The 13,763-nt window shown below is 41.3% G+C and overlaps 1 protein-coding gene across 2 annotated transcripts in view; it reads right to left on the bottom strand.

The window, feature by feature from the left end:
• Window positions 1–438: 438 nt before the first annotated feature.
• Window positions 439–13,763, bottom strand: part of PRKCA (protein kinase C alpha) — a 109,488-nt gene continuing 96,163 nt past the window's right edge. For both annotated transcript variants that reach the window (XM_031556329.1, XM_031556330.1), the window contains 4 exons: window positions 10,050–10,130; window positions 8,588–8,695; window positions 6,300–6,440; window positions 439–3,051 (listed from right to left, as the gene is read on the bottom strand). In XM_031556329.1, coding sequence (XP_031412189.1) covers window positions 2,887–3,051; window positions 6,300–6,440; window positions 8,588–8,695; window positions 10,050–10,130 — 495 coding nt within the window. In that variant the 3' untranslated portion in view covers window positions 439–2,886. The remainder of the gene's footprint in view (window positions 3,052–6,299; window positions 6,441–8,587; window positions 8,696–10,049; window positions 10,131–13,763) is intronic.

Raw genomic sequence — 13,763 nt, 5'->3', positions numbered from 1 at the left:
TGCCAGCAGCAACCACTTCCAGATGGACATCCCAGCACAGCTCCTCAGGAGAAACAACAGAATTTTTCAGGAACATCTCTTGGTTTTCTCTCCTGCCTCTTTCCGGGTTGGGGAGCTGCACCACGTGCTGCTTTTCTTGCTCCACAAACCCATGCTTTGCTTTATCTCCTCGTATTTTCCTTTTCTTAGAACCATAGAATCATTTGAGTTGGAAGGGACCTTTAGAGGACATCTGGTCCTCTTTTCAGAAGCCTCCCTTTTACATTCCTAAAACACCTGCTGCCTGCTCCTAGCAGACTTAAACACTGAGAGCTCCCTTATTTCCTCAACATCCGACCTCCACAATCTGTTCAATCTATTATCTTCCACAGCATGTCACCCAGATATCCCAAACTATGGCAGGCTAGTAATAATCAGAAAGACAGAAATAGTCGAGAATGCTGCATTAGTCCACATGCTTTATGGCGAACAACATACCATAATCTTCAGGTATATAATACACAAAGAGAAAAACGAATGCCCAGACTTGGCTGATGACATATTTGCCACTGGATAGTTGAAAAATGGTACTCCTAAAATATGTTAAAACATGTTTGAGTTCTGTTTATTTAGGCAACAATCTGGGGAGCTGTTCGTTGGGGGATGCCATGTGTCAGCGCTGGGTCCATCCACCATGGGCTGAGCCCTCCCTGGGGATGCTCCAACCTTAGGGCTGCGACCACGAAGGGAGCAGGGCTGCTCACACAACTGGAGTGCTGCAAATCCCAGGCGCCAAAGGACGGCTTCGGAAGGCATTCGTGGTGCAGGAGCACCGCACAGATGCTTCTGTTCACATCCGACCGCGGTTTGCTCACAAATTGTCCCATGTGCCACGGGGTCACTCCTGCACATCATCGCCATCCAATCTGCAGGACTGGATCTTTCTGGCAGAATCTTTGGCACAGGCTCAATGTTTTATTGTAATAAAAGATGATTAGAAAGTAGATTCCTCCCCTCCCTCCCACCCCCACCCTCCGGTTACATATTCTAGTATAAATGTAAGTCTTTTATGGCAAATATCTGACTTTTTGATTATGTTTACATGCTGGAAAAACTGTATTCAGTCTGCATGCAGCAACAGAGACATCATGCTTCTGGCATCGTCATGCACATCTGACAGACAAAGAGTGCCTATGGCTGCTACCATTGACAAGGCAGAAGGGAAAAAAGGAAAACGCACCGCCTACTATTTTACATGCTGTAACAAAACCAAAGTAAGCACAAAAATATTTACTGATATTTGAATTAAGATATTCTGGTAAGTTGTTAAGAGGAAATATCAAAATTTGTATCTAAGTGAGATAGGAGAGGAGAAGATTGCATTAATTACAGTGTTCATCATTGCAAATAAAATCTATTTCCTTCCCTGTAAGTAATCAGCAGACATGAAATGAAAGCCTAATTGAAATTGTATAAAACCTGCAGGTAGCAGTTATTGTTTAAAAGTAGATCTACATTTAAAAAAACAGATGATACCCTAAGTCATTAACAATATCCAAAAACTAGAAAAAAACAACCCAAAACAACAGCGAGAAAACATTTAGCTAAACCTAAATGATGTTGTTCAGAACAAGTACTTCCACAAATAAAGCACAATTTTTATAAAACTTTTATAATACTCTGTATGCTTGATATGATTATGTCAATATAGAACTGCTTATTATTAACTCTTATTATTAAGAGTTATTACTAAACATGCAAAATTCATTGCATGAAGCATATGTAAAATGTATTAAATTCCATTCTATCAATAAAACAAGCTTTAGGTGCTTCTTTCAAGCTTGATTATTGTACAGCCCCAAGTTTTCTGAGTTAAAACTGATTATTGTAGGACTAAATCTCAATTAATTTTCATGAGTTGTTCTGGACAAATCAGGAAGTCACCTGGGACTGTTATGTTTTTGTTAATTTAGCATACACAATACTTCCTTCAATTTACTGCCCTATATTGCAGACTACAAACACACGCACGTAAATAAGATGTAAGGGATTACAGTTCTGTTTTACATTCCAGGTTAACAAACTTTGTAATAAAACATTGATGTTAGTAGAACCAGTCAACAGTGAGCTTGAGGAGTGGTGTAAATGAAATCAACTGAACAAACAATGGCACCCTGGATCACAGAATAATCTCACGGAGATTAAAATTCACAAAAATATTATTAAAATTATTACTATTATTATTATTAAAGACAAAACTTCACCCTTGAGTTTATCACATGCTACTTAGCAAAGATCTAGAGATCTGGCCACTGCCGGAGAGCATTTAAATTCTGTGTTGCTTACAGGATTGGTTCACAAAGCTTTGGGCTCTAATCGGATTTCATCCCCCCACCCTCCCACTCCCAACTCGTATTTATTTGCCAGGTTTTGGTAACAACTGCTTTCCACCACATTCTGCAATGCCTCTCCTCCCCGGCGCTCTCCAGTCCCATGCTCTGCTCTCCCCATGGCGCCCTTAGGAGCGGGGAGCTCTGGTCCCCTGCAAGGACTGAGTACTGGAGGTGCTTCTCAGGTCGGGTCTTGGATTATTTGTAACAGCAGCGGAGTGAAAAACGGAGCAAAAGGACAGTGGGGAGCTACAAAACTATAGAACGTACCAAAAACAGGGAACTTCAGACGAGTCAGTGGAGACTTCTAGTAGGAGAAATGGGCACCGTACGCTAATTTATCTCCCGTTAAGACGTTTCGGTTGCAAAGCCAAAATTCTCACTAAGTGGCCTTTCCCCCCATCTTACACTTTTTAACCCTATAATTTTCAGGCCCAAATGGAATCAAGGCAAAAACCTAACAATTTTAGGGTTAAGAACCGTTCCCTACCGCAGGATTTGTTCCTGTTCTGCTGTTTCATGCTACATTTTCTAGGAGGGGATGTACAAACTGGGGGTTGACATAGGAGAACCCTTCAAAATCAGATTGATCTATGTTAGCAATGACCAGCTGGTCCGGCGGGGTTAACACCGGCTGTCCTCGTGTGAAGAATTTATCGAAGTTTTCAGCACCTTTGCCACACTGCAAGAAAACAAGAAAGAGAGAAAAAGGTCTGAAAAGATCAGCAATACATCAGCAGTTCTGCAGATTTCTCAGGACGAATGCAAGTCTTACAAGTAATTAAGATAACATTTTCTTTTCAGATATTTGAACCAAAACAACCCTAAGCAAATAGAGAAGCTTTAATTGATGAGTTGTGGTGAAAAGCACCATGAGATGGCAAGTTAAAGAGGCTTAAATATAGAGACAGGTTTTACTAAAGGAAATATGGATGTAACATTTGGGAAATTATGAACAGATTTGCATACGCATATAGATCCATTTGCATGCACGTGTGTTTGTGTATAATCATTACTACAAAATTATACCACATTATAATGCAGCTGTCTATTATTAGATCAGGAACATGCTTGGTTCCAGAAAGCATTTATTCCAAATCACACTTCAGTCCCACTCAGTGAAGCAGAATTGAAATGTGGCCCTGCAAGTACTGAAATCCTGGGCAGCCTCACAGGGAACAACGCTCTCTTCAGACAGCAGTAAGCACAGAAAAGGAACTGAACTGCTTAGCAGCACCTGAAGAACACTGCACAGTGAATTAAAAGGTAGGAACTGGGACCCAACCACCCTCACCAGTGCTCCCCATCACAGGACAGTCCATGTGATTCTATATGCCTCAGTGCTGGATGCACACTGCAGAGATGTATAGGCACAGCAATTATTTGATCCTTGTCTTCCAAACTTCCCCCTGGTTTAACCCCCAGAAGCAGTAATGACAATCAGCTCCATGAAATGAAATGGAAGATATTCTTCTTTCCAAACATCTGCAGGAGCTAACAGACCAAACTAGCAGCAAACTGCTGCCTGCCTGGAAATGGAAGTGGGACAGGGAGTGCACCTTGGGAACAGGCCCACGTTGCAAAATGTGCTATCACAGGTTTCTTTCTTTTTTTGTCTAAGGGAAGAGACTTGTGAAGCCTAACTGAGAAGCGTGGTTACATACAGCTCCACACTGAGTGCTCTTCATTCAGAACAGAAAACAAAAGAAATCAAGTTTGCTGAAAAGGGGAGTTTGGAGTGGTGTGGAAACAGTTGAAAGGCAGGAGAGTAAAATTAGCAGCAAGTGGAAAAGGGAGAAGTTGGAAGCAGAACAAAATGAGTTTGGGTGCTCATCTGGGGATAAACAGACAGCAATTCTGCACAGAGGTCCAAGGGCATCTCATAAATCTGTTTATTTCAAATCCAGCTACTATAAGAGCTCCTCAAAGAGTGGAGGTGTGATACACGCAGTGAGTACTTCTTCCCGTTGTCCCTGACCCTTTCCTCCCTACCCTGAAGCAGAGCTGCACTATCATTTATTTCTGTTACTGAATTTATCTACACTGGGATTTGGAGGATAACACTGCATTAAACCATTATCTTCTGACATAAAGGGTAACTCTGAAAGGACAGAAGATGACTTGTACAATATGCCAATATAAAAACACTGATTTTTCTGAACTAACTCAACATGAATATAGGTGCACATTTATAGGAGGAACAAACTGGAGGGGAGCCTTAAGGGAATTCAAGGGCAAGACATGTGGCTCATAACCTATCTTGAAAACAGCTCAGTTAGTTTCTTAATTGCTTACAACACACCTGGCACGCAGGCTTGGATATGCCAGCCAGTCTGAGCTACAGAGAACTTCTGCTGCCCCAGGCACAAGTTGTTTTATATCTCAGATGAGAAATACATGCTGAGGTACTGGACCAGAGTGCTGACAATGGGCATTTGTTCAACCTTGGAAGAGTGAAAGCAGAGGGACAGCTGAACAGGTTAAAGGCTAATGGCACATTGCTTTTCTACTGAATATCCTGGCTAATGCCTTTTGGTCCAGAGAGTGGACAAGAGCTGAACTTTTACAAGGGGAAAACTGTTTTTTTGTTTTTTTTTAAAGGCAGTGCAGCTAATTCAGAGCAGGGATGTTTTCACAGGAAAGTACTTTTTTTTTTTTGTCTTTATAGATGTTTTATGGGGAAGTTTGATGCTTCTACAAAATTATGCTCTATTTTCCCTTTTTCTCCAATAAATGGAATTTAAACCAGCTGTGTCTTGAAACCAAAGTCTGACTGAGAATAAGAGACCACCAGAACTCTTACAAACACGAGAAAATGTCTTTCCTGCCAAGCAATGACCCTATGCCTAAGAGTTGTGAATTGTCAGTCTAGAAAGGAACATGTTATTTAAACCAACCAACTGCTGACCCAAAATCTGCAGCTCCGTGTTGGAGTGAGAACTGTGCCTGTCTGCAAAAGCAGCAGGATTGCTCCTGCAGCAAAGTGCTTCCTAGGGAAGGTTTTCTGAAAACAAAACAAAGCCAACAAATACGTCCACATCTTAAAACAAATTAAGGTTTGCGTGTTTTGGAATCAATACAAATAGAATCAGCAATCACAATAAATGAGTTATACATAGGGTATGTAAATATTAGTCTTGGATTTTAAATGATTTTTGTCTGGGAAGATGATGTTCCATGTGAATGCTTGCCCGAATCTCCTTGGTATCTTTCAATGGCTGCCTGTATAAACAAAACGGGTCATGATAACCACAGAGAAAGATAACAGCTGCTCTGAACAGGAGCCAGGATCCGCCACGAAGTGTGCTCTGATGGAACCAGACCATATTTCAGGATTTAGTATCTTCATGCTGACGAGCACTCAGCTCCCAAGCTAATAAAGCTTACAGTTGTGAAAGTAGATTTGCTTTATGGGCAGCTTCAATTTTGACTCAAGAAGGACATAATGAAAACCATACATAAAATGTCTGTAAAGAAGTGAAGCTCCCCCTCTGACAGACAGTTCTGGGAATGGCCTGTCAGTGTCAGCAGTGCCGTGTTTTTTTGCTTATTTATACTTTTCCTTCCATGCAAAATCCACATCATTTGGATTCTTGGCATACAACTCCCGTCCTGGTGAGGGGAAAAAGGCATTTGTATGCAGTAAGAGAGGAATGTACTCTGCCTCTGTTCACTAGTTTGTGGTGATCCACTAGCATGTCTGCAATGACAAACAGATCAGAGCACAGGGCAACAATCCTATATCTGCCATGCTATAGATCTCTGTGCATCTCAGCAGAAGTGAAAACAGTGTTAGAGAGCAAAGATTCAACAGTAAGATGTAACAATTTACAGCTACTCCTGAAGGAATTGCATCTGTCAGGCAGCACAAATCCCACAAAGCCCAGGAGTGCAGACATGCTGGGTGAACGCGGCCATCACCCCACTCACCACTTTGGGCTTGAAAGGTGGCTGGATCTCTCTGTTTTCCAGTTTCTCCCAGTCAATTCTCCTGAAGAAAGCATGTTCCCTGATGTCTCTTTCACCCTCGAGGCCGCAGCCAAGGCGCTTTGCGGGATGTTTTGTCATTAGCTGCCAAGCAAGAAAACACCAAATGATTACACTGAGCACTACAACTGGATGTGAGGCAGACTTTCCCCAGACTGCAATGTTCTCGAAGATGGAAGTTGCTAATAAAATTGCTGTGGAAAGCTAAAATTAATTTTTTGAGAATAGGTTCTGTTTGGTCACAGGAGACGGCAGCCCGCCGCCAAACACAGGGCTGTGTGGGCCTCACCGCACCGCTCGCTCCCCAGTTCCATCTTTGGTCTTTTGGTTCAGTCTTATAAATCTCCAGAACAGCTTCTGCCCTACCTCAGCAATCAATTAAACGCAATAAATCCCAGTTTGTTGGAGCTGTAGGGAGCACAGCCCTCCCTTCATTGCTCTGGGCCTGCTGAAGATGTCTCATTGCGGAGCCTGCAGCTCCTTGGCACCCAGCTGACAGCATCTCATCCGCGCTTCCTCCCGCGCATCCTTAACGACATCTTGGTCAACACTACCCCCAGTTGCACAGATCAAGACTTAAGGAAAAAAAACAACACCAGCATTGCATGCTTGGAAACACTAATGTGCTTTCTAATTAACAAGCTCATAAAAAATCTTGTTTGTCAATTAGGCATCGAGCAATGCAGCCTTCAGCTCTCAGTTCCAGTATTGCAGGGACTTTTAAAAGCTCTTCTACAATTAGATGTGATTGATACACTGCTAGCAGCAATACCACAACGCATCTTTTTAAAACCTCAGCTGTACCACTTTACTCTTCCTCCAAATGTTCACTTGATCATATTCCAATTCAGAACCTAAAATAACAGAGATGTGAAGCAAATTTCAGGAAGCCAGCAAAGCTTGGGGATGGGATGGATCACATCATTCTTCATGCTTAAGAGCAACTTTACCTCTTTTTTAAAGCTTTTTGAAACCCCTTGCTTTAACAGTAGGAGAAATAAGAAAAATGAGAATCTAGCAGTCATAATTCTGTCCCAAAGTTACTATGACCACCAAACCCAACATGCTCAGAACCCATTAAAAGCTGTCAAGCAGACAATTCCCTTTCAGGTCACAGTGGGCAGCACCACCATGCCTGGCTGTGTGGTCATTTTAGTTTTCTGAACTCCCTTTGCATAAGCAGCCAGTGCAATGACAGCAAGCAGGAGAGCTGAGAACAAGGTAACTAGATCAGGCTCACATTGTGTTGTGTGAACACACAATTTTCACAAGGCATAAATCTACAGGTACTTTACAGAAATATAACATTTAGTTTTTGTTAGCCACAAGCAGCATGCCTATACTGGATAAGTACTAAAATTAGAGTGGTCCTTCCTTCTACTTCATTGTTCTAAACAGCTTTTCTTTTCTTGATGATTTTTCCTTACAGGATTAATATCCAAGTTATGGGCAATACTTCTTACACGCTTGCAAAAGAAAGGAAAAAAGGCATTACCAAATCAACTGACATGATGCAAAGTGATGTAAGACATCAAAGTAAGGCTTTATAGAGGATGGTCTGGAAAAGCTGTGGAATGATGGTACCCTGGGGAATCGCACGGAGTCAAGAGAAAGTCAACCAAACTCTATTTTTCTGAGCTAATCCCTTCAAATCAAATTTATTATTTTCCATGAAAAAAATTAGATTAACTCTCAATCTAAGATAAATTTTTGGTCATGCAGATTGCAACTGGGTCAAGATTTCCCCACAGTTCCCATGCATTTATGCTACAGAATTTCACATAGGCTCATCTTTATTCAGATTGAAAAATGATTCTTATTAACTCCTCTGTTCTGCTGCTGTGATTAGGGCTGAGGACCACAGTATGTTCCCTGCAGTATCCATCTAAAGTGGGAAACCTCTCCACCCTGCCAAACTGGGCTGGCACTGCCAAGGGCTGAGGCAAGGCGGGTGGAGACATTTCACACCAGCCTCCTGCTTGGATCCTCCTTTGGATTTGGCAGCTACTGCCTCTGACATTTGTTCTTACCATAAAATAAGCAGACACAGCAGGAGGAGCTAAATTCTTATCAGTGACACCAAGCGACAAGCACTTTATGACAATAAAACTTAACACAGCCTGACAGAAGTTACATTTAAAATACTAAGCGCCATATCAAAGCCAGACAAATCAAGTTATTCACAAGGATTGCCAAAAAGAAGCTTAATGATAAAGAAACGTCTATCTCACCCCCTTGCAGATGGAGACAGCTTCTTTGGACAGTGATTTTGGATAGGAAACATTATGTTCCATTATGGACTGGAAAAGTTCATCTTCGTCTTCTCCATCAAATGGAGGCTGTTAAAAATAAATCGCTGTTAATTCTCCACTTTTTATGAGGTGGTATAGCAGTACTGCAGCCATAGTGGTTCAGGTGAAAGATACATCCATGCTGCCTCCAGACAACCACAGATGTCCAAAGACATCAGTGGAAGCAATGGTTCCTGCTCAGGAATACACAACAAGCATCCAGCCAGCTGCAACCTGGGGACCTGCTGACCCAGAAGCTTAGTGTTTAGCAGTCTCAGACAGTAATTGATGAGAAAAATTCATTTCTTCTCCCAGCATGGCAGAAAGTTAATGAAAGGTTTGCTGGATTACCTCCAGTGATTTTATCTTTGTGATAATCTTTCATGAGCTTTTAAAGCTACTGTATACTGGACAGCCAAAAGTACCTCAAAGGGTAAAGTTTGGAGACTGTAAATTTCAGTTACCTTCTATTAAGGCACATCTACCCCTCACTTAATTCTAGATAAATCCCAGTTTGTTTTTATAAGACGTGGCATCACAATACAGGGTTGCATTTTAGTTTCAAATACAGGTAAAGAGGGAAGTGCCCCTGGCTGAGTCCCCAGGTACAGACACTGTTAAGACTCAGCTAGCAGTAAATCTCATTTTCTCAAAAGCACTCAGCTGCCTGATGTTAGCACTGTACACTGTAAATGTTAACAACTGCCACTGCAACCCTTTAAAAACTTTTAAAATGTCAAAAGGGATTTAGTAGAGAAACTATTCAACCCATTTGTTAAAAATGTATAAGTTTAAGAAATGCATACCTCTAGCTAACACTCATTGAAAGCTGCTTGCACAAATCTTATCCAACTCAAGACCAATAGAGCTCCTGAAGTTGGTAGTTATATGCAATTTACTGTAGAACAGCATTGCTTTTCTACTTCAGTGACTCAGATAGCAGCATCTCATTAACTGTGCAGAATAAGGGGTCTGTAACTAAGCTTATTTAGAGCAGCGAGACCCATACTTTACCCCTAAGACACAGAATACAAAAACTGTATTCTGGTGACTTAACTGCAATGCACAGCATAGACACAATCTCCCTGTGGTTTCAAACTACTAAGTGGTGTTTCTTCCATTTGACATGCATTTTCCTACTCAAGTCTCTCTCCCATTCAATTTTGAACATGGCTATTTATAACATCATTACAGTACAAAGAAACCATATTCAAAGGCAGCGCTTTATTATGGGGGTGAAATACAAAGAGCTTAAAGCCTACATTCTCAGTGAGTCGGAAACAGTCAAGAGTACATGGAGATAATAGTAGTATGAAAGGCCCCACGCTTGTCCCTAAGGGTCTGGCCCTTCAGCAAGTTTTGAAAGTGAGCAGCGTTGGAGCCACGAAGAGGTAACCCTTACCTGGCCAGCTAACATCTCGTAGAGCAGCACTCCATATGCCCACCAATCCACAGACTTCCCATACGGCTGGTAAGCAATGATCTGTAAAATCACATAAAAACAAAGTTCTATGTTAACTAACTTCTAGTCGTGAGGTGTTAGATAAATAGTGCCACAGAGACAAACAAAATTCTTTGCAAATCCCAGAAAGCCAATACTGAATCCTCACTTCAGATAATCACTGGTTTCAGAGGGAGTTGGACAGCTTTGCAAATGCTAGCTAAACCTACCTGTGTGTGTGGACGTTCTAGTACCTTGGGGAAGTCAGCTCTTAGGAAATCCTGAGATGCTCATTTGATGATAAAGAATGTGAGTAGAGTAGCCCAATGTAAGAGACAAAGCAAAAAAATTATCCATTTGTTTGAGTCAAAGCTTCAGATCGCGAGACTCACTAAATTACAGATTATCAATAACTAAGCCTTTCTTTTCAATGTTTATGATTTCTTTTTTACACTCCAAATAAAAACCAAAGTTCAAGAGCAAAACCTTGAAAAGCTCAGTTATGTTATTCCAAGCTGCATGACTAAAATACTTGTAGTATGAAACCAGGTACCAGTCACATCAAAAGGACAGCAGCTTCTGCTGCTCAGCCTAGTGGAAACACCAAGTGTTTTGTGTCTTTACACAGAGAAAATCTTAAAACATTTCATCCTCAACCTCTTTCCCGTCTTATGGAACAGCAAGGTGTGTTGTAAAAAAATAAAGGACAGTTTTTCAGAAAGTCATTAGATTGATTAGGGCAAAACATTCTGTAAGAGGTTTTGATAGGAACAGCTTATCTAAATTTGCAAATGAGAAAAAGATAGATCCATAGCCCTGAGAAGAGAAATCCCTCTAGACAGCCAAGCTTTCATCCTTGTCATTGCTCTGTCCAGCTGGTCATGATCTGCTTCTTCTAACTAAAAAGAATTTGATGGGAGTACTGATGAGAGGCATTATTTTTAAAAAGCTAATGACATAAAATGAAAGACATAACAAAACACATAACTAATGGTGTTGTCTGTTTAACCAGCAAGAAGCAAGTCAAGATTGGGTTGTTCTCTAAATAGCATTCTCATCAGCAAAGGCAATCTGCCCCAATTAAATCTGCCTTTGTGAGAGAATATCAAGCAGAATCATCAGGAGAGACAGAACTGACATGAATAAAACCTCCTACAGTTAACCTAACATATGGTCAGCGTCATGAGAGCACTGAAATTTCTGTCCTATGTCATTGGCTGAAATATTTATTTGATGCTACATGTCTGCGTCAACAGAAGCTCATGATGAGCGGAGCAGTGGCCCTGCTGAGCTGGCATCCATCTCTCATGCAGGACTGGTTGCGTGATGCGAGTGGGATGCTGAGCAAGAGACACAGACACTGAGTTCAACAGGAACTGGAAATGCACCACTTCAGAAAAGTTCCCTGGAGGTATTCAAAGCCAGGCTGGATGTGGCTCTGGGCAGCCTGGTCTGGTGGTTGGTGACCCTGCACATAGAAGGGGTGTTGAAACTAGATGGTCATTGCAGTCCTTGTCAACCCAAGCCATTCTAAGATTCTATGAAGTTCCACTGCAAATACAATAGAACTGCTTTTTCACTGCATCTACTGCAAGGTAGGAAGAGTAACATTTTACTGTCCATGTCTGTTGATGTACATAACACTGTAAGGTGTTTTCCTTTAATCCTAATTAAATATAGCTATTTGAATCATCTGCCAAATGCTGGTAAGGATGTGATGCAAGTGAAACACAGGAAAGCAATCTGCCACATTCATTGCCAACCTGTGTGTCATGCATGGAAACCAGCAGTTATACCCACACACAACATTGGCAGTTACTCCAAGCATTAATTGGAAAATGTAAAGAAGAGGAAAGAATGCTCATTTTGAGGAAGGGATTACACGTGGGAGGAAGCAGATGAGTTCTCAATATACAGTCCAACATGCATCGGTACAAAGTCAGCAAGTTCTACATGTTGTGTTTTCAGCAGTTCCCTCCTCCTCACCCAGCAATCACCAGGCATTACCTTCCAGCTGCACCCAGAGCCAGCGTTGCCTGCTGCCAACAGAATCCTATCTGCATATATGAATATGGGGATCTTTTAGGATAAATAGGGATATATGAACAAAGAGGGGCATATCATTAAATAGTGCAGTGTGTAAAGCAGACCCAGAGAGCAGTGAGGGCCATCACAGGACTATAAGTGAAGACCCACACCCTTCTCCTGCTACAATCTCTGCTTTCTACAGGCCTGGAAGGAACAGAACATTGATAGGATCCTTCCCCTTCTTTTCCATCACTAATTTAAATGATTGCCTTTTGGCATTTCAGATCTCCCATTTTTCCTACCTACGATTACGTGTGAAAGCTCTGCCTTTTCAGGCAGAGGATTTGAGAACTCAGGAAGAATTTCTCTCATCAACCCAAACTGGCAGAGGAATGTTGACGGCTTTTTTCCTCTCTTTCTTCTTTTATTTTGCCTCCAAGGAAGGCACAATGAAGAGCAGGACATGGAGATTAATACCAGCAATCTGTAGGAATGTTTAGATCACTGCAGCTTGCAGCTGGTAGCCAAATGGGATGAAACGATTATATCCCAGAGGCAAGAGAGAGAATCTTCTGTGAACATATCTTATGTCTACTGGAAAAGTTAAACCACAGTTATTAAAAGAAATAAATATAACTAGCACAAAAAACTTTCCAAACCTGTGTAATTCCTATTACCCTCCCTTAATCCTCGAAAATGTGTCGTTAGGACTTAAGGTTTGAGGTTATTAAATGGAAAAGAATAGGAGAGGATTTTTTAAATCTAAATTCTTCTGAAATTCCAAACCAGTGCTGTAGGTGCTGCAGGAATGCTCATGGTGGGATCAGCCTTGTGCTGCAGGCAGCGGTGGTACTGCCAGAATCCCTTCCCACTAATCTCTTGACATCCATCTCCTTCAGTCTCTCTTGACTCATCAAGGGAATATAAAGTATTAATCGATTTCAAGGCTGTTATACTGCTATGACCATACATATTTATATGCTTAAGTTCAGCATGTCAATAAATACTCTGTGCTAGAGAACCACTGCATGCCCAGCAGATGTGGGATACAACAACTCTAACCTCTTCTCTCTTTTTAATTTGCATATGATTGAAAAAAGGAATATTAATATCAGTGGATATCAGTGTATCAAGTAATAAATGCTAACTTCCCGAAACACACAAAAGGAAAGCATTATGCTATGGTGCACCAAAGCCTGCAGGTCCACTTTTCTGAATGCAATACCAGCATTGCCCTGAGCTTCTGCGAAGCCACTCAGATGCCTCTACCCAGATCTCTGCACCCCAACAGATTTTTCCCCAATGTTGACCAAAGGAGACAATTCTCTATTTTTGATTGCCACGCACTCACTTCAGACGGTTTATTTAGATTTAGCTCATCTATCTCCATGCAACAGGGAACAGCAACATGCACATGTATGCTCATTATGATGTATCATAGGTTTTAGCCCGTAAGTATGTGCTAAAATACTCCTGCAAACAAAATGTGAACCTTACTCTGACGTTTATCACAGACCTAGTTAGCAACATAATGCCTTCAGAAACTAACGAGAATCATACAACTAACAAAAATATAAGATCTGTTTGTAAGGTAATAGGAAGACTAATTTCCCTCAAGTTTTGGTAAAAGGTTTATTGCTGTACAGG

The sequence above is a fragment of the Meleagris gallopavo genome, chromosome 20, assembly GCF_000146605.3.
Source record: "Meleagris gallopavo isolate NT-WF06-2002-E0010 breed Aviagen turkey brand Nicholas breeding stock chromosome 20, Turkey_5.1, whole genome shotgun sequence".
Lineage (NCBI taxonomy): Eukaryota > Metazoa > Chordata > Aves > Galliformes > Phasianidae > Meleagris > Meleagris gallopavo.
Note: the sequence above shows the minus strand (reverse complement) of the source record. Positions and strands in the feature narration are given on the sequence as shown.